Genomic DNA, 27993 nt, shown 5'->3' with positions numbered 1-27993 from the left:
TTCCTTATATTAGATGGGGTCTGACCACTTTCCCAAAAATCATGTAATTAAATTGAAATATAGTTTACAATCAGCCTATTCTGCTTGATAAATCTAAGGTCATCACTAGCATCATCTTGCTAGATTTTAAAACTGTGCAGACTACCTTCTTAGGCTGGATACTTTTTCATGAAATTCATTCTCAATAGCCCTTTATATGACTTCTTCCTATGTGCCTCCAATCCAACCCTGAAACTTCTGAATAACTTTTGTAGGTCTATCATATACCACCAAAGTACACTTTAGCTACACTGAAAGATGTCTATGTGTGTATATGCATATATACATAGTCATTCTTTGGTATCCATGGATATCCACAAATATCAAAATTCGAGGATACTCAAATCCCTTATATAAAATGGTGTAGTATTTGCATATAACCTATGCACATCCTCTCATATACTTTAAATTATCTCTAGATTACTCACAGCATCTAATACAAAGTAAATGCTCAATTCTGTGAACAGTTGTTATACTGTACTGTTTAGGAAATAATGACAAGAAAAGTCTGTACGTGTTCAGTAAACATGCAATCATCGTTTGCATAACTAAATAGTATATACATCTATAACATTTCTGCCCCAAATATTGTTTTTTTTTTAATCCTCACCCAAGGACATTTTTGCATTTATCTTCAGACAGAATGGGAAGGAGAGAGGGGGGAAGAGAGAGAGAGAAACATCGATGTGAGAGAGACACATCAAGTGGTTGCCACCCACACAACCCCAACCAAGGCCGGGGACAAATTGCAACCGAGGTACGTGCCCTTAGCGGGAACAGAACCTGGGACTCTCTGGTCCATGGGCCGACGCTCTAACTGCTGAGCCAAACTGTCCAGGGCCCCAAATACTTTTAATCAACAGTTGGTTGAATCAAAAAACATGGAACCTACAGATACGGAGGGCTGACTGTGTATCCCCCTAATAGACTTTAAAAGTCATATCAACTTCTTTTTCTTAATATCTACTATAGTATTTTATACACGAAGTATTTCAAAATGAAATTTCTAAAATGAGGAAAACCATTAATCACTACTTTCAAATGTATATCAATTAAATTTTTTGGGGCTTCAAGTAAATAAAAATAGTGTACAATATCTTCATTTTAATGGAGTAGGCAGAATGTTCACTTAATTAAACATATTAATAAGCCTTAAAACCCTAAAACTTAAACTTCGATCTTATCACTCTTTTCTTTTTATTGCCAGAAAGTAACTACGTAGCAATTTAAAATACTGTTATATTTATGAATCAGCTGGAAGCCAGAAATGTAGTATACAGACTAGCTTAACATTATGCCATTCTTCTAATTGCCAACCTTAAGAGTTTTCTTTAGGCACCAGAGATACCATAAAGTAATTTTTTCCTTTTCTTTAAGTTATGATAGGATTTGATTTGTTTACTATTTGGAAAAGAGTGGGAGTAATTATTAAAGTATTAACCAGCTGGGTATCTCCCAATTATCTCCATTAGCCAAAGAAAAAAATACATATCCCCTGAAATAAACAGCATGCATACCCTCTCATGGTTATCTTTCTAATCCATTACTGACAACAACAACAAAAATGTATGAGTAAGTTGAACAGTAAATGTTTATTAATTCAAATATTTACTGACTACATAATATGTATTAAATGCCATCAAAGGCATTGCGGACAGAGATAAATAAGACACAAGTCTGTTCAACATGTAACTAATAAGCTTATCAGCAAAGACAGAAGCAGTCCATACATTTTATACAATATCCAAAAAAGCAAACCTAAGGTGATTTAATATAGTCAACCCATAGTTAATCTGTGTCAATAGAAAATATAAATGATGGAGAACAGATCATGGAAATTTGTGACTGAGAATGAAACCAGAGAGAATTATTTGTAAATATAAGGAAACTGTGTATCATATAATAAGCCACTTCTATGGTTGATACACATAATACTTATATTGTAAATCCTTCAAATATAGTAATATTTTTCACTTTGATAAGTTCCTAGAAAACATAGACCATCAAAAATAATTTCAAATTCAACTTTAAAACTCACCTGTAGCTTGAGGAAATCCAATCGCTGGGGCAAATCCAGCAGCCCCTGCATATGGCGAGGAAATTATACCTGGTGCACCTAATGGAAAGAGAAAGTAAAATAAATATGCTACCGTCTATAAAAATGGTTATCAAAGCAATACAAAACGGCTATATGAGGATATATTACTGATAAAGATATTCTGTTATGAAGTAAGTTGTTCAACAGGTGATCCTTAAGTATATGAATAAAGTGTCTCTGTCCATTCTAGAGGTTAACCCCTTTCAATTGGGTTCAAGGTGTAAGACTACAGCTTAGCTGTTATTTAGTTTTGTTATTTAGGCTGAGCTTCTTGCCCTTATTTAGAGGATTATTTCTATGTAAAAATCATCAAATATGTATTAAGTTGTACTGTACCTATGGGGTACTCTGCTGATAAAAAGAAAATATGAAATCTAAATGCCTGCCTTTGAGAGGTTTACAAACTAACAGTATAATTAGAGAAGATTCATATGCTGAGGATCTAGTGGTTTAAATACAAATGCACCGCAAATGGTCTAAGAAGGGATCACAGAGGATTCACTGAGATTGGGTTTCTAAGAGGTAAAATTTGAGCTAAACATTATGTATTAAAAAGCAGTGTTTAGTGTGTACTAGATACGAAACAAATGCTGGTATTCTTCCCTTTCCTTTTTGAAGCCTGGTGACTATGCATCATCAACAAAAACAGGACTTAGTTCCAATGGAGGAGTCAATATTACTAGAAGAACAATTTGGTTTTGTACATGTCAATGTGGAGGTAAAGACTTTCAAATGGAAATGCCCAACACTGGAAATGAGGGGTAAAAATCAGACTAATTATTAAAAGGCACAGATCTATAAATCATCTATGTAGAAATAAATAAAGCTATATGAATGAGAGCACCACTAAAAAGGACACACAACAAGAATTGAGAGCTAAAACAAAACCTGGGAGTATTAATTGGTACACTTAAGTGGTAGAGGAAGGAAGAGGAACATTCTAAAGGGGAAAAAGAAAAGCCTTAGAAGGAGAAATAAAAGTGGATTATAGTCCTTCAGGATTGAGAGAAACAGTTCTGGAGAAGGGGTTCAACAGAGGTTAAGAAGAATGAAAATATAAAAGACAAAGAAAGAACAGCTTTAGAGCAACAGTGAAAAGTTACACTGTGAAAGTCAAAGGGAGGGTTTTTTTTGTGTGTGTTTTTAATAATAGGGTGATGAGCATATTTATAGGAAGAAGAATGTAGGCTGTATTTTCCAGAGGAGTCAAAAGCTTATGTAAGTTTATTCTCTTGTCAAACCCTGTTTGTCCCTAGGCAACCAATGACCTGCTTTCTGTCAATGTAGACTACTTTGCATTTAACAGAATCATATATTTTTTATCTGGTTTCTCTCATTCATAATAATGTTTTGTCTGGCTTCTTTCATTCAGCACAATCCTGTTGTCCTTATCAATTATTCCTTTTTTATTACTGAATAGTATTTCATCACATGGATGAACTAACATTTTGTTTATCCATTTACCTGTAACCGAATATTTCTAGATTTTAGTCATTACAAATAAAATTACAATGAACATTTGCCCACAAGTATTTGTGTGAACATAAAAACAGTATGCTAGTGAGAGATGCTCCACATCATTGGAAAGGTGAGCCTTTTTAATTTTAGCTATTCTAATGGGCATGTAGTAAAATACAGTGATTTTAACTTCTATTTCCCTGATGACTAGAGATGTTGAGTCTCTTTTCATGTGCTATTGCCACATATACACCATCTTGTGAAGTAACTCTTCTAATCTTTTGTCAGTTTTTATTGGTTTGTTTTCTTATTACTGAGCTATAGGAGAGTTCTTTATATAACTTGACATAATGAATTTGTCTGATATGTGTGTTGCAAATATTTTTCTTCTATAAATCTGTAGCATACCTTTTGGTTATCTTTAAATCCTCACCTGAGAATATTTTGCCATTTATCTTCAGATAGAGTGGGAGGGGGAGGGAGAAAGAGAGAGAGAGAGGGAAACAATGATGTGAAAGGGATACATTGATTGGTTGCCTCCTGCATCGACCCTGACCAGGGCCGGGGACAAAACTGCAACTGAGGTACGTGCCTTTGACCTGAATCGAACCCACGACTCTTTGGTCCGGGCCAACGCTCTAACTGCTGAGACAAACTGGCCAGGGCTCTTTTGGTTTTCTTGGTGGTATCTTTCAAGCAGTAAAATTTAAAAATTTTAATGTGCAATATATAAATTATATCACTTTATGGTTGTGCTTTTTGTGTTCTTTTTTTTTTTTTATCCTCACCCGAGGATATTTTTCCATTTTTTGTACAGATAGAGTGGGAGGGAGAGAGAGGAACAGAGAGAGAGAGAAACATCGATGTGAAAGGGACACATCGAGTGGCTGCCACCCGCACGACCAACCAGGGCCGGGGACAAACTGCAACCGAAGTACGTGCCCTTAGCGGGAACCGAACCCGGGTCTCTCCGGACTGCAGGCCGACGCTCTAACCGCTGAGCCAAACTGGCCAGGGCAGGCTTTTTGTGTTCTAAGAAACCTTTGCATATCCCCAGGTTGCAAAGATTTTTCTCCTATGCTTTCTTTTAGAAGCTTTATAGGTTTAAGTTTCACACAGAGGTCTAAGATCCATTTCAAGTCAAGTTGTCAGTATGGTGTGAGATATGGATCAATGTTTATTTTCTTCCAATATGGATATCCACCTGTCCAAACATTACTTGAAAGATTTTCCTTTTTCTATTGAATTTTACACTGGCAATTTTATTGAAAATCAACTGACTATATATGTATGGTTCTATTTCTAGACTCTCTATTCTGCTCCCTTATCTATATAGCTATCCTTTAAACACTACCAAACTGGCTTGATTACTGCAGCTTTATATTAAGTCTTGCAATTAAAAAATTTTTTTTAATTCCTTTGAACATCTTAGATACTTTCTTTTTCTTTTCCATTTATATATAAAGTTCAGTGCATCTTACTAAAGAAATTAAGAGTTTTTCAAGTTTGCTGAATATAAAATCAAGAAACAACTCTACATTTCTATATTAGCAACAGTTAGGAAAAAAAAAATGATAGCTAAAGCTTACATTGCACTTTTGCCAAGCACCATTCTAAACTCTGTATGTACATTAGCACATTTAATGTTCATCACAACCCGGTCAGTTAAGTACTATTGTTACGCTTATTCCATACATGAGGAAACAAAAGTGCAGAGCAGTTAAGCAATTTGCTCAAGGTTATAGAGACAATAAACATTAGTTCTGGAATTAGAATCTAAAAAGTATGGTCCCTACAAATAAATCTAACAATACATCCAAACCTTTATGAAGAAAAATCACCAAATTTACTGAATGACACTAAGGAACAATGTTCAAAGACTAGAAGACTTTATTGTAAAGATGTCAGTATCTTCTAAGTGATTTATAAAGTTGATGTAATCTAATCAAAATCTCAGTAACTTTTTTGGTAAATCGACCCTAAAATTCATGTGTAAATGGTCAAGAATTGACAAGGTACTCTTGAATAAGGTAAAAAGAATTACTCTATCAGATATTGAGACTTGTGGTAATGACAAATGGAAAGACAAACAAACAGACCAATGGAACAATTCTCAAAAAACTACTTAAGGGAACATTAAGCTGAAGATTTATTTATTAAAATATTTTCATTGATTTTTAGAGAATGAGGACGGGAGAGAGGAAGAAATATTGATGTGAGAGTGGACTATTGATCAGCTGCCTCCTGCAAGCCCCCTACCAGGGATCAAGCCCACAACCGAGGCATGTGTCCTGACCAGGAATAGAACCAGCAACCTTTTGGTGCATAGGATAACGCCCAACCAACTGAGCCACACTGGCCAGGAATAAACTAAACATTTCTTGTTTGGTTTGTTTTGTTAATCCTCACCTGAGGATATTTTTTTCCATTGATTTTTTAGTGAGAGTGGAGGGGGGAGAGAGACACATCAACAGGTTGCCTCCGCATGCGCCCTGGACAGGGCCAGGTACAGAACCTGCAACCCAGGTACATACCCTTGACCGGAGATTGAACTTGCAAACCTTCTGGTTTGTGGGCCAACACTCACCACCATGCAACCCCAGCCAGAGCTAAGCTGAAGTTTTAATGGTATGTGTTAATAATGCTAAAACTATTTTTTAATGTATTACAGGATCGAACAAATAAATAAATGTTAAATATGTTAAGATTAATGAAAACTAGATTTCTCATTCTTGAAGAAGGAAGTTATCAATATGAAAAAAAAACAGTGCTGAATTGGAATTGGAAGTATTGGTTAAAATTTTTAGTTTTTATTTTATTTTTTCTTTATTGATTTTAGAGAGAGATAGAAACATCAATGAGAGAGAACATCAACTAGCCACCTCCCACATGGCCCCCATTGGGAATCTGGTCCACAACCTGGGCATGTGCCCTCACTGGGAATTGAACCAGAGAACTCCTGGTGCATGGGTTGACGCTCAACCACTGAGCCACACCAGCTGGGCAAAATTTGTAGTTTTTAAACAAACACACAGAAAAATATATTTATGGAGCACATATATTTTAGTAATGCCCATTTAAAGTACCTACAAACAATGACGTCCTCTTAGCAATGAGCACATCTAATGCCTAGATATTAATTTCCAAATACCATTTCCCACTAAAAGAAACCAGGGCTCATTTTGCAGTGCTAAGGCAGAGAAGGTAAAGAAGAGCTGAAATATCTTCTGCAAGAAAGTAAGGAAGTGCTCAAATGATAATGGAGACATTTCAAAAGGACACAGAAACCAGTATAAAAGCTACCACAGCCAAATCTGGGACACTCTAAGCATAAGATGAAAAATTATTGTACAAAATTATGACTCATAGAATAAGAATATAAAAATCCATACAGACATAAAAAATAGAAAAATACAAGTAGTAAGCCATAGACATCTAATACTCAGTATAGTAAAGATAGACAATAATATATTATAATTATATAATGTGATATGTTACATTGGCAATAATATTAACATATAAATGTATCAAAGTAACATGCTGTACACTGTAAATTCACACAATGTTATCTGTCAAATTTATTCAAAAGAATGAATGAATGAATAGAATGATAAGAAAAGTCCTTTACAATAAAATCCCAGCTAATAAACACAGAAGAAATAATGTAATTAGCAAATCACCAATAAAGCTACCATTACAGTAACAACTAATTTCGGCAATGGGTGCTAAAACTAAAGGGTGCAAAGTGGTAAGAAAAGGGTATTTACATAGTCTCAACACATCTCCCTACAAATTAATTACAAATAGAAAAATAGTAACTTTACTGGAAGATACCTTGCAGAAACTACTTTAATAAGTGCTTGTAGGAGTTCCGAATGAGTCACCTCAACACATGCCTCTGTGGTATGCAGATTATTTTGAGCAAAAGGCAACTGAGACCCTGCAGGCTCAAGAGATACTTCTGCCCCCAATTAACCCCCAAGAAGAATTTAAATTAGAGGCCTTTCATATAATAAGAGTTATAACCACAAACAACATTTTATGACCTATCTATATGGCAGGGCAAACTACTAGTTACTGAAGAAATATCTGCTCCTTATGGTCTTGCAATCACCTTCCACTCTTCTGAAGCCCCAATGCAGAATGTCACATTCTGTCTTTGAACCTTTCGTGTAGGTGGGGTCTCTTACTCTCTCATGTATGTGGCTTCCCATGTGTACATATGCACTTAAGTTTGGCCATTTTCTCTTGTTAATTTGTCTCATGTAGTTTCAATTATTAGACCAGCTGAAAGAAACTTGAGCATAAAGGAAAGTTTCTTCCTTCCTCACATGATCAAAGTTAATATCACCAGGAATGAAACAAACTGGTATAAATGTGTCTCCTGACGTAATAAACTGAGAAAGATACATTATTATAGCCAAAAAAACCCACAAACTCATATTGAGAGACATTCTATACAATAACCAACTTGAACTCTTTAAAAAATGTAGAGGTCATGAAAGACAAAGAATGAAGAAATGTTCCAAATTAAAGGACTCTAAAAAGACACAACAAATAAATTAGCCTGATACTGGTTTGAATCTTGACCAAAGGTCTATGGATTAGATAACCGTATTGTATGAATGTTAATCCCCGGATTTTGGTAATTAAACTATATTTAGGTAAGAATGACCTTGTTCTCAGAAAATATACAATGAGTATTTAGATGTAAAAGGGCATCATGCCTACAACCTACTCTCCATTGATTCGGGGGTGGGGGGACGACTGCCTACCTACGTGAACACACATAATCAGAGAGATGATCTAGTACATATGACATGATGTTAATAATTAGGAACATGAATGAATAAGGCAATTTTTTGTACTATTTTTGCAATTTAAATTGTTTCAAAACAAAGTTATTAAAATACTACAAACTTTAGAAGTATATAGCTTTATGATGTCAGGGTAACAAAAGATTTCTGAAGACACAAAAAACAAAAATATAAAAGAAATGACAAATAAATTTGATTACATAAAAATACTATAGAGCCATAAATGGGAGAAACACATATAACCAACACATAACCAAAAAAGGACTAGTATTTGAATATATAAAAAAACTCCTACCACCCTGGCCGGTTTGGCTCAGCGGTTAGAGCGTTGGCCCACAGGCCAGAGAGACCCAGGTTTGGTTTCCACTAAGGGTACGTACCTTGGTTGCAGTTTGTGCCCAGCCCTGGTTGGGGTCATGTGGGTGGCAACCAATCGATATGTCTCTCACATCGATGTTTCTCTTTCCCTCTCTATCTGAAGATAAATGCAAAACTGTCCTCGGGTGAGGATAAAAAAAAAAAAAATTCCTACCAATGAACAAGAAAAAGCAAGAAACCAAACACAAAAATAGACAAAAGAGTTGAGCAGATAAACAAAACTATCGTCAATCTCATTGGTAATCAGAAAAATTTCACAGCAGCACTGTTCGTAATAGCCTCAAACTAAAATAACCCAAGTCTGCTTGGCTGGTGTGACTTACCATCCCATGCACCAACAGGTCACAGGTTCAATTCCCAGGTTAGGGCACATGCCTGGGTTTTGGGATTGATCCCTAGTGGGGATATGTAGGAGGCAGCTGATCAATGTCTCTCCCACATGAATGTTTCTCTCTCACTCTCCCTCTCTAAAAATCAATAAAACATATTAAAAAATATAAATAACCAAATGTCTATTCTCAGAACGGATAAACACTACTGTGGTATAGTCACATACATGAATAGGAATGAGTAACAAATAAAAGAAAATAAACAGCATATTTCCATTCACATAGGTTCAAAATACAGGAGAAAACATTTCTTTAAATTAGTATGTAGGGCTGCATAATAAGTTGTTAAAAAAAAAAAAAAAAGCAAAATAAGAACAAAAAGTTGAAAAGCAGACACATGATTATCATCAAATCTGAGACTGGTTATCTTTGGGAGAGTGGGAGCACAATCAATGAGAAGGGTACAAAGAATGCTTCTTCAGTATGTATAAATATGTGATTTCTTAACCCAGGCAACAATTATATATGGTATTAAAATACATATACACATTTTATAAGGTTTTCTATACATAATACAGGGCAGGGCAAGACTAGGCCAGTTATGAATATGCAAAACAGAGTTTGTATTATTTTACATACAAACAACTGTAAATCTACTTTTGCCACACCCTGTATGTATTACTAAAAACTAGGACAGAGTGCTTACAATTTAACCTAGGAACTTGACAAAAAGAAAGAACAGACAGTTAGTTAGGTAAAAAGTCAGGAGTGTGGTGCTTCAAAAGCCAACAAAAAAAAAGGAAATAGTAAACTTTCACACAGTGCATAAAAAAGCATTGTTCTCTGATGAATCATATATCTTAGGACATAGGCATTACTTTGCAATGACTATAAATTTATTAACACAATGAAAAATGATGTGAACATTCTGAGATTTTATATTCAGAAACCAAAATTTTTATTTATGAGACTGAGGCGCTACCTATTGCACTAATGAGGCACCTCCAAAATTCTTTTTTTTAAATAACTTTTTTCTTTATTGATTTTAGAGAGAGAAGAAGAGAGAGGGAGAGAGATAGAAACATTGATGAGAGAGAACATTGACTGGCTGCCTCCTGCATCCTCCCCACTGGGGATTTGGCCCACAATCTGGGCATGTGCCCTGACTGGGAATCGAACTGGCAACCTCTTGGTGCACGGGTCAATGCTCAACCACTGAACCATACCAGCCGGGCAAGAAACCAAAATTCTTAATTGTATTTTAAAAATGTCCTCTTTCCACAATGCAGAACATTAATTACACCAAAAGTATACATTCAATTATTGGAGTAAGGGTCATTCTGCATTTGATAGTCAGTTTTGGCAAACTTGAACGACAGCCTTAATTTCTATCATGTTAATATCAAAACAGTAATTACAATAGACCTTTGGCTCTGCAAAATCGGAATGTAAGTTAGGGCTGCAAACAAATAAAACACAAAAATTGGTGCGACAAAAACAGAACAATTTCAGGAACGTGAACTAAACAGTTCACTTGACTTTTTCAGTTATAAATAACAAAAAGCTTTTACTTGAAAATAAAGTTACAAAAGTATTTTCTAGAAAATTTTGGATAAGCATTTGGCTGATTCTTTTTTTCTCACCTGTAAAACAAAGATGCACTAAATACTGCTTAAGGTCTCAATAAGCAGTATTTTATGGTGTCATCTGGGAAAGGAAAATGATCACTACAGGTAATAAAATTTAATACTATATCTAAATATAAACCACACTTTTGAGAGCTGCAAAACCAAGAAGTAGTATACATTAACCTAATGATATATCCAACTGGGCCATGCACTGCTTTTTCCTTAACATAAAGGTTTATTTAAAAAGTATCCTTTAGAAATTCTGAGCGAATCCAAGAAGAAAATGGCCAATTGACATAACATGGATTAACAAATGAAACGTGTAAAACTTCAGAAAATTTGCTTTGTGACCCAAAATGAAACTACTCACCAAAAGCAGCAGCCATAGGGGATTCAAGGGATGGATGGCCATCACCAGTAGGAAGGTCTAAGCGAGTGAAGTCTCTGCTTTTGTCATTATTATATTTCACATTAAGGCTGGTGAGCTTGGAGAAGTCAATACGCAGAGTGCAGCATGCATTATAGATATTCTGGCCATCCAGAGCCTAAAGCATGTAAGAAAGGGACTGATATTTTGCACGACAACAACACTGATAAATCAAGTAGCCTCTACTTTAACACAGAATGGCTATTAGGTATAAAGCAGAGAGCACTGGACTAAAAGCCAAAGACCTTTATTTACTTTTACCTCTGTCACTATGTGTACCTAACAGAAAAAAAGAAAATATCTAATTCAGTTTTTTCATCTGTAAAATAAGGATAATAATCCCTATCTTGTCTCTAGTAAGGTCAAATGAGAAAGGAGAAATGTAAAGGCTTAGAAAACTATTACTGTACACTGTATTAGCTATTATTTTGTCCACAAAAATGTTTCCACATATTTTAAGTTTACATTTCATCTTAATTCTTTTTAGTACAGTTTATATGTCAAGAAGAAATAAAGACCTTCTAAATGATATTTATCAGAAAAACAACGTATGAAATATTATCTACCATTTTTCTTCTCGGGTAAATTTATTTTTCAATACTTTGAATAATAAGCTGAGAAAAATTTGGAGTCAGTTCTGATGCAAGACCAAAAATCAGTAATTCCTCCCCCTTCACAATAAAAATGAAGCAAAAGAGTATTTGTAGCCACTTATGACTTCCACAAATGCCCAAATTTATATATCAGAAATCAAGACCAATAAAAAGTACATATACACAAATAAACAAAAAAGCCTAACTTGTAATAGTCACTGATGAATATGCCATCATAAAGGTACAAAATTATATATAGATGAGGATAGAGGGTATAGCAAATATAAAGGCTATATTCCTAATCAAGAACTAGACACTGTGTGGTACACATTAGTACAGCTAACCTTGTCCCTATCTTTGCAAAGAATTGAGAAATAACTCAGATACTGATATAAGACAAAATTCTGGTTAGGGATAAATCTCAACAGGATATGGGTCAAATATAACCAAACTGAATATGAAGTTTTACATCATATTGTAAAAAGTCAAGCACTCAAGAACTTAAAAAAAAAAAAAAAAAAAAAGACTATGAATTGACAGCAGCATATTTCCTAAGATTTAATGTCTTCACCAATTCAGAGCTCATCAAGATTCAACAGTGAATATAGTTGCAAAAATAGTGAAATCAATCTTTGGGTAATGTAATAGAAGTAAATGAAGGCACAAGGGCAAAGATAATTCTACTTTATTAGTCAGATTATATCAAGAGTATTGTGCTCCATTTTTTACTTTAAATATGACAAACAGAAATGAGTTCCAGAGATTTGAGAAATAATACGTGATTTGAAACCATCTCATATGTACAAAGTTATGTATATCTTATTACAATTTTAAAAAACACATGGTAAACTGGAGGGATAAGACATGATGGCTTCCTTTGGTATCACTGAAGCGACTGATTGACAATTGAATAATGAAAAAAAATAAGATAATAATTACCATTTTGGCATATTGTGCATTCAATGGGTCAGCATACTGAAGCAAGGCTTGAAACTGATTATTCTTTGTAAAGGTGATAATTTTCAAGACTGTGCCAAATTTAGAAAATATCTGAAAAAAAGTACACATTACGTTAAATCTGTAACATATCTTTATAAATACAACTTGATTCATGAATCTCACTTTTAAATGAAAATAATTTCCTCTATTAAAATTGTTGATATCAAAATAACTTAAATCAAGTCTAAGATGTTAAAGCTTCAACACCATGTATGGCTTAAAACAGTGCCTAACCCAACAGGCCCTCAAATATTTAACCTATTTTATAATATGTCATAAATGGCATAATAACAAAACAGGAGGTTAAAACAAATTAATTACTGTCATAAGATAATGGGATTAAGAGTGTATGAATGGAAGTAGAAGAGTCATATGGATCAACTATTTCACTCTGAGATCAGCATCTAATTTCTTGAGATTTTATAGACAGGGATACTACCAAAATGTTCAATAGAGACTGCTCTATTAATTCAACAAATATTTACACAGCATTGTTCTATGAACTGGAAAACCAGTGTAAACAAGAGAGAGATAAGAGTTCCTTTCTGCCCTTATAAGAAAAGACACATGATAAATAAGCAAATAAATAACAATGTGTAGTTGTAAAAAAAAAAAGGTTATGGTCTGGCAGGTGTGGCTCATTGGCTGAGCATCAACCCATGCACCAAGAAGTCACCGGTTTGATTCCCAGTCAGGACACATGCTCAGGTTGTGGACCAAATTCCCAGTGGGGGCATGCAGGAGGCAGTCAATCGATGTTCTCGCTCACTGATGTTTCTATCTCTCTCTCACTTCCTCTCTAAAAAATCAATAAAGAAAAAAAATTTTTTTTTAAGTTATGAATTTTTAAAAAAGAAAAGGAATGAGACGAAATCAGAATGCAACTTGGGAAGGTGCAAGAGTGGTCAAGAAGGCCTCTCCCGCCCTGGCCGGTTTGGCTCAGCGGTTAGAGCGTCGGCCTGAGGTCCTGAGAGACCCGGGTTCGGCTCCCGCTGGGGGCACGTACATCGGTTGCAGTTTGTCCCGGGCCTGGGTCGGTCGTGCGGGTGGCAGCCACTCGATGTGTTCCTTTCACATCGATGTTTCTCTCTCTCTCTCTGTTCCTCTCTTTCCCTCCCACTCTACCTGAACAGAAAATGGAAAAATGTCCTCGAGGGAGGATAAAAAAAAAAAAAAAAAAAAGAAGGCCTCTCCGAAGTGTTGCTGAAGAGGAATAAACAGTGCAGGAAAGGTTACCTGACAGATCTCTGGTTATTAATGCTCCTATAATCCTGTTCTACTTCACCAAAACAAAAATCTATGGCCAGGGTTACTACAATGCATTTTGTTTTCTTCTGACATCCCATTTTAAATTTGGATCCTAAAGAGCCAGGAACTTGTGCTTCTGCTTCTAAGAATAAAAAGATAAGAATTCCCTATGCTGTAATAATTTGCTATTATCAAATATTATGTCTGAGTGTCCTTAATAGGGCAAATCATTTTGCTTTTTAATTAGCAGAAAGAACAACGAATAACAACTATCCTAAAGCAGAGACAACAAACAAAAAAAAATAAATTCAACTATATCAAAATTAAAAACTATTGTGCATTAAAAAAAACTATCAACAGAGTAAAAAGGCAACCCACAAAATGAAAGACAGTATTTACAAATCATATATCTGATAAGGGGTTAATATCCAGAATATATAAAGAACTACACAACTGAACAACAACAAAATTCCAATTTAAAAATGAACAAAAGGCTAGTTTTGCTTAGCAGTTAGAATGTTGGCCCGAAGACCGAAGAGTAGAGCATTGGTTTCTGGTCAAAGGCATGCACCTCAGTTGCAGTTCAATCCCCGGTCCTGGTTGGGAGGCAACCAATTGATGTTTCTCTCTCACATTCCCCCAACCCCCCCACCCCTTCCACTTTATCTGAAAATCAATGGAAAAATATCCTCGGGTGAGGATTAAAAAAAAAAAAATGAATACAAGGCCCTGGCTCATGTGGTTCAGTGGACAGAGTGCCAGCCCCCATCCAAAGGGTCATGGGTTTGATTTCCAGTCAAGAACACTATCTGGGTTGCAGTTACAATCTCTGGCCCCAGTCAGGGTTCTTATGGGAGGCAACCAATCAATGTGTCTTTTTCTATTATTATTATTTTTTTAATCCCCACGTGAGGATATTTTTCTATTTATTTTCAGACAGAGTGGAAGGGAGGGAGAGAGAGAGTGAGAAATATTGATGTGAAAGAGACACATCAACTGGTTGCCCCCTGCATGACCCTGACCAGGGCCAGGACCAAACCACAACCGAGGTATGTGTCCCTTGGCCGGAATCGAACCTGCAACTCTCTGGTCCACAGTTGATGCTCTAACCACTGAACCAAACTGGCCAGGGCTCAATGTGTCTTTTTCACATCAATGTTTCTCTCTCGCTCTCTCTCTTCTACCCTCTCTAAAAATCAATGGAAAAATTATCCTTGGGTGAGGATTAACAACAACAAAAGAATGAAAACCCTATCCCTAGCTGGTGTGGCTCAGTTGGCTGGCCATAGTCCAATGCACCAAAAAGTTGTTTCGATTTCGGTTCAGGGCAAGTGTCCAAGCTGGAAGCTCATTTGTGGTAGGGGGCATTCAGAAGGCAGCTGACAGACATTTAGCTTTCACATGTATGTTTCTTTCTCTCCCTAAAAATCAATTTAAAGAACAAAATGCCTGAATGGACATTTCTACAAAAAAAGATAAATATTCAGCAAATAAAAATATGGAAAGATTCTCAACATCGCAAATCATTAAAGAAATGCAAATAAAAACTATGAGATACTACTTCAAACCCAATAGCATAGCTATTAGCAAAAGAAACAAACAAAATCCGGAAAATATCAATGGTTAGAGATATGGAGAAAAAGGAACCCTGTGCACTATGGAAATTATGGTGGTTTTTCAAAAAAATAAAAATAAAAAACTTAAAAATAGAACTACCATATGATCCAACAATTCCTCTCTGGGAATATATGAAGAAGGATCGCAAGCAGGGTCTCAAAGAGGTATTTGTACCCCCCCTTTCATAGCAGCATTATATGCAACAGTCAAAAGATGGAAGCAACCCACTGCCCATCCACAAATGAATGGATAATCAAAATGTGGTATATTCATATAATGGAATATTATTTAGCCTTAAAAAGGAAGGAACTTCTGACACATGTTATAACATGGATGTACCTTGAAGAGATTATGTTAACTGAAATAAGCTAGTCAACAAAGGACAAATGATGCCACTTGTATGAGGAACCAAGAGTAGAAGTCAAATTCATACAGACAGAAAGCAGAATGGTAGTTGCTAAGGGCAGAGAGAAGAGGGAAATAGGGAATTATTGTTAATGGGTACAGAAGCTGCAGTATGGGAAGATGAAAAATGTCTGAACTTGCCCTGCTCAGTTTTGCTCAGCGGTTAGAGCGTCTGCCTACAGACCAGAGAGTCCCGGATATGGTTCCCACTAAGGGCACGTACCTGGGTTGCAGTTCATCCCCCGCCCTAGTTGGGGTTGTGTGGGTGGCAACAAGTCGATGTGTCTCTCTTACATTGATGTTTCTCTCTCCCTCCTCCTTCCTCTCTCCCTCCCACTCTATCTGAAGATAAATGCAAAAATGTCCTTGGGTGAGGATAAATAAATAAATAAAATAAAAATGTCTGAACTATAAACTTAAAAATGGTTAAAATAGGCCCTGGCCGGTATACCTCCGTTGGGTGTCATCCTGTGTACCAAAAGGTTGCTGGCTGGATCCCCAGTAGGAGGCTGTCTAGGAGGCAGCTGATCAGTGCTTCTCTTTCTCCCTCTCCCTAAACAAATATTTTTTAAAAATGGTTGAAATGCTAAAATTTATTTATGTATATTTTACCAACACCCAAGGTAAAATAAAGTATCCTAAAAGTCCAAATACTCATTTTGACAAGATGTTCTTAATACATAATTAACTTAGAGTAAAACATTTTTTTTTTTTAAATCCCACCCAAGGATATTTTCCCACTTATCTTCAGATAGAGTGGGAGGGAGAAAGGGAGGGAGAGAGAGAAAAAAACATTGAGGTGAGAAAGACACACTGATTGCCTCCCGCATGACCCCAATCGGGGTCAGGGACCAAACCACAACTGAGGTAACGTGCCCTTGATTGGAATCGAACCTGCGATTCTTTGGTCCGTGGGCCGACACTCTGACTGACCACTGAACCAAACCTAAACACTTCTTACAGAAAATAAAATTATTCGATTTCTGGAACCACTGTCTTGGAAGGGGCTCACTAGAAAATGCCATTCCATAAAATTTGATAAAACAGTAGGGAATGTTTTGTATTGTTCTTTTAATAAAAATTTTGGTCCTGTCAAGGGTATCTTCTCAGTATATTCTTGTGTTCTTAAAATTAATATAGGAGCACCAATTTTACCTTCTCAGTTGACTGTCAAAGAATCTGTGTTTTATTTTGTATCTTTAAGATATAGGTATAAACATTCTTGGGAAAAGGTCTTATATTTCCTTGATTTTCATCCTTGGTAATACTGTGCGCACGTGCGCACACACACATATCAATCTATATAAGTGTATCACTGAGTATTTTTTCATCTAATAAATGAGTAGCAATAGAATTTTTAAAAAACATATTAAAGGACATATAATAACTGTCTTACTTCTTACTGCAGCCACAGGAAGTGTTCTAAAGTACAAGTTAGATTATATTTCTCCCTGTTTAAAATTCCTCACTACCTCCTCATTATCTACTTGGTAAAATCCAAGCTCTTTGATATAATACAGAAAATCTCACCCTAGTGTACCTCTCCAACTTCATCTCCTGATATTTTTATTTTATTTTTTTAATATTGCATTATTTATATCAACAATGTACAGCCATCTGTAGTTCTGCAAATACAGCAAGTGGTTTCAGACTTCTATGCCTAAACAGGAGCCTTTCCCTGTACCTGGAACTCTTGTGCCTAACACTTAGTAAATCTTTTTCAAAACTCACTTCAGGGAAGGGAGTTAATGCCACTAGAAAATTCTCAGCTTTCCCCAAATCTCAATAGTTAGTTCTCTTTCCCAAATAATATACCCTTCTTGGCCTCATATAAATATTTATCTTGTTGTTTTACTTATAGTGTACTATACATTTGTTTACTTATCTGTCTTCTTTAATTCAAAATGGCTTGTCTTAATCATTTCTATTTCTTGAGTACAATTCCTGGCATATAAGAGGTACCTAATTGTAGAATTATGGTAATATGCAATTTTTTTTAAATTATAGGCCCTGGCTGGTTTGGCTCAGCAGTTAGAGTGTTGGCCTGAGGACCAAAGAGTCACAGATATGATTCCAGTCAAGGGCATGTACCTTGGTTGCAGTTCGGTCCCTGGCCCTAGTCGGGTCGCGCAGGAAGCAAACAGTCGATGTGTCTCTCTCTCATTGATGTCCTCCCCCCGCCCCCGGCCGGAAATAAATGGAAAAATATCCTCTGGTGAGGATTAAAAAAAAAAATAAACATCTGTGCCCTGGCCAGGTAGCTCAGTTGGTTAGAGCGTTGCCCCCAATATGCCAAGATTGTGAGTTCAACCTCTGGTCAGGGCACATATAAGCAGCAACCAATGAATGCATAAATAAGTGGAACAACAAATCTATGTTTCTCTCGCTCTCTTTAAAATCAATTTTAAAAATTAAAAAAAGTCCAGCCGGTGTGGTTCGGAGGTTGAGCATCGAGTCATGCACTAAGAGGTCACCAGTTTGATTCCCGGTCAGGGCACAAGCCTGGGTTGTGGGCTAAATTCCCAGTGGTGGGGCATGCAGGAGGCAGCCAATTGATGTTCTCACTCAACAATGTTTCCATCTCTATCTCCTCCCTTCCTCTCTCTAAAATCAGTAAAGAAAAAAAATTTATATATATATAAATGTCCGTGATGTAAAATATCTTATTAATGAAGTAATGAGAACACATAATTTGCTCTAAAATTGAGGATAATTTTATACCACATTATGCTCTAGAACCCAGTTAATTTCCACTTAACCTTCAGATTATTGTTTAGATTTTTTTTCTCTAATTTAATGTGAAAAAACCTAATGGACATCCTCACTGACAGCTGTGTGATTTTTATCTGAAGTGCTAAGAGAATATAAATGGACTTAACTGGCTAACCACAGATAGCTCTCTAGAGCCCCCTGGATTGTATTTACTGAGTGAGTAGCTACAAAAGTCAATCAATCAATCTGATACTTTCGAATAAAGTAAATTAAATAAACACCAACACCTAGGAATCTAAGAATGCTAGTAGTGTGATTTTAACGTTACTTCATAATTATCAAAATACTCAATTTTAAACAGATTTGGCTTCAAAAGATTAGCATTTGGGAAAGTTCAAAACATTCATATTTATTTTTATTGATTATAAGGTCTCTGATTTTATTTCTCTAATATAGTTATTTTGATGTCACAAATATAAATGCATACTCAACTGTTGATGTCTCCTGCACATTATAACCTTTTAGACTTTAAAATGGGACTAAAAAAATACTAAAGATAAAATTCTGGTAAAATTAATCTTCAGGGTGATATTTATAAAGGTAGAACTCGCCAGAAACTGAAAATGTTCACTAGTATTCACTTGTACAAAGCATATTCATATTAGAACTTTAAAAAATATCAAGCAGCTCTGGCCGGTTTGGCTTAGTGGTAGAGTGTCGGCCTGCAGACCAATGAGTCATGGGTTCGATTCCGGCCAAGGGCACGTACCTTGACTGCGGTTTGTCCCCAACCCTGGTCAGGGTTGTGCAGAAGGCAGCCAATCAATATGTCCCTCTCACATCAATGTTTCTCTCTCTATCCCACTCTATCTGAAGATAAAAAATATCAAGCACATTGGCCACACTTGTTTATAATAATTTTTGTAGCCAACAAAACAGTAAGAATTACTAACCAGAATTCCATATTACTAGTACTGATTATTTTATTTAATACCATAATAATTGATTTTTGCAAGTTATGTATCTTTATTCTGCAATTCAAAAAGATCAGTACTTTGTCCTGAAGAGATTCATCTCTTGTACATTTATAAAATACCCCCATATATAACAATACTTGGAAGTAATAGATTACATGAGAATACTGTTTTGAACTACTTCAGAGAACAAATTTTTAGTATGCAGGGCTGAGTTTACATAATGATCAGTCAATGAATGCCTCCTTGATCTACAAATACTCTCCACACAATGCCATACAATCCAAACGTTTGTTTTTTTTTATCCTCACCCGAGGACATTTTTTTGGCATTTATCTTCAGATAGAGAGCGGGAGGGAAAGAAGAAGAGAGAAAAACACAGATGTGAGCGACATATCCAGTGGTTGCTACCCACATGACCCCAACCGGGGCCAGGGACAAACTGCAACGGAGGTACGTGCCCTTAGCGGAAACCGATCACGGGACTCTCTGGTCTGCAGGCCGACGCTCTAACCGCTTAGCCAAACCGGCCAGGGCCAATCCAATGGTTTTAAAATACCACCCATATGCTGAGATGATTATCAAATCTCCAGCCAGAATTCTTATACCCAATGCAGATTTATTACTCAAATGCCTATTTAACATCTCCTACTTGGATGTTTAATAGGTATACCAATCTTAACATGTCCAAAACACACTCATGATTTCTGCCCTACATCTCACCCCTGCCCCAAATCTATTCCTCCCTCAGTCTTTTCTATTTTAGTGTTAAGATAGCTCTTTGTACACTCCAATGACATACCCCTTATTTCTGATATTTGAAAAAATTAATAAGCACGCCTCCATGTTAAGGACTTTGCACTTGCTATTTTTTCTGACTGGACCATCATTCTACCACATACACACAATTTAACACCCTTCAAGCCTCTGCTCAAATGTCATATTGGAAACATCTCTCTTAACTTCCCTCATCTGAAATAGCACCATTACCATCTCAATCACTCTCAATCCCCTTAGCATGAGCTAAAGGAAAAACCACTAGCTTCTACATATGTTAGAGAGCAGTTTAGCTAGTGCCAAATCTTCAGCAAAGAATATAAAATAATCCTCTAATTAATATAACAGGTGCAAGCAACTCCACACTTCCATGTATTTTCCCATCTCAATATTCATTGCATTTTATACTATTATGAAATTATATCTTACCCACAAGACTGAAAAGCAAGAATCATTTTCTTACAGTGTAATTTACTAGCATCTGATTATTACAGATTAAATTTCTTGAGCACTTAATATGTAGTAGGCACTGTTCTAAGTGCTTTAAATGCATTAACTCATGTAATCCTCACAATGAAGGTATTAGAGACCATCTTCATTCATCTCCATTATATAAATAAGTAAAAGACATAGATGAGATATTTGCCTAGGGTTTTAAAGGTAGTTAAGTGGTAAAGCCAGGATTCAAACCAGGTCCAGACCTTGTATTCCTAATCCTTATGCTACACTACACTTTAGTTGGCTAATGAGATAGAGAGCCAGGGAGAGAGGGCTTAGTTAATGTAATTAGAGAAAGACTCTCTGAGGAGGTGAATAAGCTAAAAACTCAATGATATAGAATTGAGTGAAGTGACTATCTCAGTGAAGAGTGTTCCAAGGCTAAGAAATAGAACTTAGAAATGGACTAAGAAAGGAATAAGAGGGAGGGAAGGAGAGAGGGCCAAAGGGTCACAAAAGTCAGGGTGCTAAATAAGCAGAGAAGTGTTAGAAAATGGGGTTAAAGAGATGGGGAGAGGTCTGAGGTTGGGGTCTCACAAGGTAAGGAGTTTGGTTTGATTTCAACAACAATGGGAAGGAGCATTAGACAAGAAAGTGCTGTAACTGAAAGGATGAGAGTCCTACCCCAAAAATTACTATTGAGGATTCTTAGAATTATTCCTCTTCACCTAAAGGACCCTATGATCTTTTGGGAGAGCAATAAGGTTTGTTACTGCTCTCAGTAAGATGACAAATGGAACGATAGGACAGGGCCACATGACCCTGGCTAAATTCACCAAGAAAGATGGCAAAGTTGAACCACAGGACCAAGAATATCCTTTGTAAAACAGTATAAGTTAGCAGTAGCTACAGTGTTACAGTACCAAAAGCAAAGCAGCACTGCTGATGGATCACAGAGTGCTCAGCGCCATTTTGTGGGATAAACAGAAGAGAAGAAAATCCACCAGAACTAAGAAACCAATCATTTGAGCAACTCCTGAACCCTTTTAGAGAACAGTGGCTATGTATACCAGTGTTGAAGGACTCCCTAGGACTTACTTTACAAATGCATATTTAAGAAAAGGGTGCTCTGTCTGGCCAGTGTGGCTCAGTGGTTGAGCATGGACCCACACACCAAGAGGTTGCCGGTGCAATACCCAGTCAGGGCACATGCCCAGGTTGTGGGCAAAATCCCCAGTGGGGGCATGCAGGAGGCAGCCAACTGATGTTTTCTTTCATCAATGTTTCTCTCTCTCTCTCCCTCCCCTTCCTCTCTAAAACCAATAAAGAAACAAAATTTTAAAGAAAACGGTGCTCAGCATGCTATCATAGGGATCACATTAGGCCAAATAAATGGTATATTTTGCTATTTAAATATACAGCACAGGGCTTCTATTAGGAAATATCCAAGCTCTATCACCAGTTGGTACAGTGACTGTGGAAACGGGACTTGAATTCTAAGGGCATCTGTTTCCTTATTTGTAAAATATAATAAGCATTTCAATTCTTAAATACACATGCACATACACACCCCAGGACTCTTCACTTTTAGTACAAATCAAAGATTAGAAAAAACAGTTAAAAAACTATGGACTGGTCTGGCATTGTACTGGAAATATATATTGAGATATAAATATAAAAATAAGCAAATAATATATTTTAGTATTTTAAAAGTGAACTGACAAGTATAATAAAATGAAATCAATATGTAGTTAAAAGGGACAAAACTAACAAGTTTTTGGGCTAGATGTCAAATGTTTATGTATACAGATTGCCAAATAACTATATATTAAATTTTGAGGGTATGTATATAGGGAGTATTAGTTAAAAATATAACAAGGATACAAAAAACTCTGGACTTCCCATTAGGAGGCTCGAGTTCTAATTGGCTCTTCAATTACTCTACAATATTCAATGCATCAATTATTTGAGTCTCAGTTTTACTCACTATAAAATTACACAGCGAGGTGACCTTTAGTCCTTAAATTCCGTATACTCATAGTAGGCCATGATTTGGTAGAATGTCTTTTATCAAGGCAGGTTAGACATATTAATGGGTAGTAAATGAGACCTACAGAGGGCATCAGTCAGTATCTAACATACTTCCATGTTACATATAAGGAGTTATTATACACCTTCCTTTCAGAGTTTTTAAAATAAAAATACTCAAATGTAGCCATGGCCAGTTTGGCTCAGTGGTTAGAGGGTCAGCCCGTGGACCAAAGGGTTGCAGATGTGGTTCCAGTCAAGGGCACATATCTTGGTTGCGGTTCAGTCTCCGGCCCTGGTCAGGGTATGCGAGAGGCAACCAGTAGATGTATCTCTCTCACATAGATATTTCTTGCTCTCTCTCTCTCTCTCTCTCTCTCTCCCTCCTTCCCTCCCACTCTGTCTAAAGATACATGGAAAATATCTCCAGGTGAGGATTGAAAAAAAAAGAGGTGACTGTAACTTCACAAGTTGAAGGATGGGACACTTAAATTAAAAAACAAAACAAAACTCAAATGTGGGGAGTCAACAGGAATAAATTAGTTGTTTTCCACATTGACGTTACTTTCTCAGGAATAACTACTACCAGTGCTTTTTTTTTTTTTTATAGGATTCTATACTTCATTCATTTCCATGCTTAGGTATTAAAAAAAGAGAATGTCTTACCTTTTATTATTTATTTATTTTTAAAGTTTAATGAAGACTCTTTCAAGGTTTTTTTTTTTTAATCCTCACCCGAAGACATTTTTGCATTCATCTTCAGATAGAGCGAGAGGGAGAGAGGGAGGATGAGAAAGAGAGAAACATCGATGTGAGCGAGACACATCGACTGGCTGCCACCCACACGACCCCAACCAGGGCCAGGGACAAACTGCAACCGAGGTTATGTGCCCTTAGCAGAAACCGAACCCGGGTCTCTCTGGACCGTGGGATGACGCTCTAACCGCTGAGCCAAACCGGCCAGGGCTCTTACACACCTTTTAAAATCAAGTATTGAAGTTAGAAAACAGGGGCTGTCAAAATCATCTCTAATTGATACTATTCTTGCATGAAACAGGGTGATTTTTTTTATTGTTATCTATTATTTTGTTGAAAGTTTTACAGATGCCCCCCCACCTTTTCCCCATTGACCCTCTCCGCCCTGCTCCCACCCACCTCCTGCTTTCCCCAACCTAATGTCCATTGGTTGTGATTCTTTTTTATCTTCACCCGAGAATATTTTTCCGTTTATGTTCAGATAGAGTGGGAGGAAGGGAGGTAGGGGAATAGGGAGGGAGAGGGAGATTGAGAGAGAAAGAGAGAGACAGAGACAGAGAGACAGAGAAACATTGATGCAAGAGAGACACATCCATCAACTGGTTGTCTCCCAAATGGCCCTGAACACGGCTGGGACCGAACCACAACTGAGGTATGTGCCCTTGATTGGAATCGAACCCACGACCCTTTGGTCCACGGGCTGGCACTCTAACCGCTGAGCCAAATCAGCCAGGGCTTCAGGGGGATTAAAAAAAAAAAAATTAAATATATCAACCAAAATCAACAACATAAAAAACTAAAGCTATAAAAATAACTAAAGTTACAGAGGTCACATTTGCTCTGCTTTCATAAGAGTTTTTCTCCTTACCTGATGAAGAACTTCCAGGGTAACAGGGTAAAAGAGGTTTTCAATAATTATTCGGAGCACAGGGCTCTGCCCAGTTAGCATTGTGCCTTCATTGGTAGGAGCTCCAGGAAGGGCCAGACTTCCCGACTGGACAGCACTGACAGCCTGCAGTGCAGCTTGGGCTCTCTATAAACAAACCAAAATGAGAACATTTGGTTACACAGAAGCAGTATGTTAGTCCTAAAAATTAGTCAATGTAAAGTAACATAAAGTAATATAGTTAAATAAAACCAAACATATCTACTCTCCCTGAATGCACATATCCTAAATTTATAATTAGTCAAGAGTAAAAAAGACTTACTTTTTTTTTTATCACAATATGTAAGAAAGTTGCTTCAGTTTACTTGAAGAAATGAAAAAATACAGGGCAAAAAATAAACCAACTCAAAGAAAAATTTGAATATGATTTTTATTCAAAAACTTTAAATCAAGTTCCAGAAGTGGAGCAAGGAACATAAAAAATGAATGCATCCCTTCTTTTTATTTATTTATTTACTACAATGCAAAGAAGTATTTAAAGGATGACAGGAAGATGTCAAAAGGACACAGAAGACAACCCTGGGGCGAGGGTGGTGGTGATGGTGGTGGTGGTTCCACTGGACAAATAATAGCCTATCAGGTAAAACAGGCAAACTTTAGTCTATACTGATATAAACTGACAACTGATTAGGAAGAGTATATTTACATTGCCTTAGAGTACCTTTCCCCAAAGACTCTTCTCCCCTGCTTTGTAAGTCCTAACTTCAGTGGAGATGCCTGATCAAGTGATCAAAGAACACACCACCAGTAATGCAGCAAATTGAAATTATGTCCCACCTGATACGATGCAATGAGGAAAAAAAGAACACAATGTTCCTGTCAAAGATATAATACATTACATCTAATCACAAGGAAACATCAGACAAACTCAAATTGAGGGAAATCCTAAGATAAATTGCCTATAATTCTCAAGTGCCAAGGTCATAACAGTCAAAGAAAAACTGAGAAACTGTTTAGGAGACTAATTTCTTAATTTTGACCACTGTATCCTGGTTGTGTAAAAGAAAAACATGCCAAAAGTGTCAGACCAGGTTAGCAATTTATTCCCAAATGCCTCAACAAATCAAAAGCTCTTTTTTTAAATCCTTACCTGAGGACATTTTTCCATTTGTTGTTCAGATAGAATGGGAGGGAGAGAGAGAGAGAGAGAGAGAGACATCAATGTGAAAGGGACACATCGAGTTGCTGCCACCTGCACAACCCAACCAGGGCCAGGGACAAACTGCAACCGAGGTACGTGCCCTTAGCGGGAATCGAACCCAGGTCTCTCTGGACCACAGGCCGACGCTCTAACCCGAGCCAAACTGGCCAGGGCCAAAAGCTCTTTGATTGTATCTGCAACTTTTCTAATTTTGTGATTGTCTCAAATTTTGAAATCATTATTTATTTTTGTTACAGATATTTCTCCTTTACCCCCCATTGACACCCTGCTCCCCACCCCTCCCTGCCCAGTCCCCAGCTTTGTTGTCCATGTCCATTGGTTATGCGTACATGCGTTTAAGTTCTGTGGCTTCTCTCTCCCCTCCCATCCTCTTTTGAGGACTGTCAGCCTGTACCCTACTTCCACATCTCTGGGACTACCCTGTTCCTCAGACTCTTATGTTCATTATATTCCACAAATAAGTAAGATCATGTGATATGTCTTTCTCTGCTTGGCTTGTTTTGCTTAGGATAATACTTTCCAGGTCCCTTGACGTTGTCTCAAAGATAAGAGATCTTTCTTGCCCTGGCCAGTTTGGCTCCGCGGTTAGAGTGTCAACCTGTGGACCAGAGTCCTGGGTTCGGTTCCCGCTAGGGGTGCGTACCTCGGTTGCAGTTTGTCTCCGCCTGGTTAGGGTCATGTGGGTGGCAACCACTGGATGTGTCTCTCACACATTGATGTGTCCCCCCCCCCACTCTATCTGAAGATAGATGCAAAAATGTCCTCAGGTGAGGATAAAAAGAGATCTTTCTTTCTTACAGCTGCATAGTACTCCATTGTATATATGTACCATGGCTTTTTTATCCATTCATCTAATGATGGACACTTGGGCTGTTTCCAGATCTTCGCTATTGTAAATAGTGCTGCTATGAACATGGGTGACATATATTTTAAAAATGGAGTAGGTAGCCCTGGCCGGTTTGGCTCAGCGGTTAGAGCGTCGGCCTGCGGTCCCGAGAGACCCGGGTTCGGTTCCTGCTAAGGGCATGTACCTCGGTTGCAGTTTGTCCCTGGCCCTGGTTGGTCGTGCGGGTGGCAGCCACTCGATGTGTCCCTTTCACATCGATGTTTCTCTCTCTCTTCCTCTCTCCCCCTCCCACTCTACCTGAACAAAAAATAGAAAAATGTCCTCAGGTGAGGATAAAAAAAAAAAAAAAAAATGGAGTAGGTAAAGGAGTGATAAGTGAAAGAAAAAAGGCATAGTTAATGATTACTGAAATTAAATGCAAGTTTTCATCAATCTTTTGTTTCATACTTATCATTGCTTAAGAATGTTGATAATTAGTATAATATTTGTGTGACAAATGGAAAACCCCACCACTTTAATATAGCTATTTTAATTTTCATAGTGTTACTTGAAATTTCAAAGATCACAGTACTTTGTATGTTGTTTTAAAAGAGCATTTCTTGCCCTGGCTGGGTGGCACAGTTAGTTAGAGCATCGTCCTATACACTAACAGGTTGCAGCTTCAATCCCCAGTCAGGCATGTATGAGAAGCAACCAATCAATGGTTCTGTCTCTCTCTTAAAAAAAAAATTATATAGATATACATATGTATGTGTATAAATATAAATAAAAAACATATCCTCAAGCCCGATCCATGTGGCATAGTGGTTGAGTGTTGACCCATGCACCAAGAGGTTGCCAGTTCGATTCCCAGTCAGTGCACATGCCCAAATTGTGGGCAAAATCCCTAATGGGGGGCACGGAGGAGGCAGTCAATCGATGTTCTCTCTCACTGATATTTCTATCTCTTTCTCTAAAATCAATAAAGAGAAAAAATAAAACAAAAATAACAAAATAAAACCAAAAACATACTCTCAGGTGAGAATTAAAAAAATAATAATAATATTAGCATTTCTTCTCTTTTGTTTTCATAATTTTAATTTTTACTCCACTATTTACTATACCATCACTCTGTGAGATAAGTAATTTTCCAACATTCTGCTATGATAAACATTAGAATTTAAAATAAATCTCTTTCTGAAAACTGTTCATCTTTTACTTTCCATATGTTTAATAGTTGGACAACTTCTATTTTTATACTTATATAGTCATGCTCTGCTTAACGACATAAATCAAGGAAGTACATCGCACATAGATGGTGGTCACACAAGATTATAA

General features: G+C 36.8%; 1 protein-coding gene across 6 annotated transcripts in view; it reads right to left on the bottom strand.

The window, feature by feature from the left end:
• The window catches only part of PTBP3 (polypyrimidine tract binding protein 3), a 103666-nt gene that overhangs the window by 11517 nt on the left and 64156 nt on the right, over positions 1-27993 (bottom strand). For all 6 annotated transcript variants that reach the window (XM_036261811.1, XM_036261810.1, XM_036261807.1 and 3 more), the window contains 4 exons: positions 24590-24754; positions 12707-12817; positions 11118-11292; positions 2078-2155 (listed from right to left, as the gene is read on the bottom strand). In XM_036261811.1, coding sequence (XP_036117704.1) covers positions 2078-2155; positions 11118-11292; positions 12707-12817; positions 24590-24754 — 529 coding nt within the window. The remainder of the gene's footprint in view (positions 1-2077; positions 2156-11117; positions 11293-12706; positions 12818-24589; positions 24755-27993) is intronic.

Source organism: Molossus molossus, unplaced genomic scaffold (genome assembly GCF_014108415.1).
Source record: "Molossus molossus isolate mMolMol1 unplaced genomic scaffold, mMolMol1.p scaffold_m16_p_14, whole genome shotgun sequence".
Taxonomy (NCBI): Eukaryota; Metazoa; Chordata; class Mammalia; order Chiroptera; family Molossidae; genus Molossus; species Molossus molossus.
This window is presented reverse-complemented; position numbering and strand designations above follow the sequence as displayed.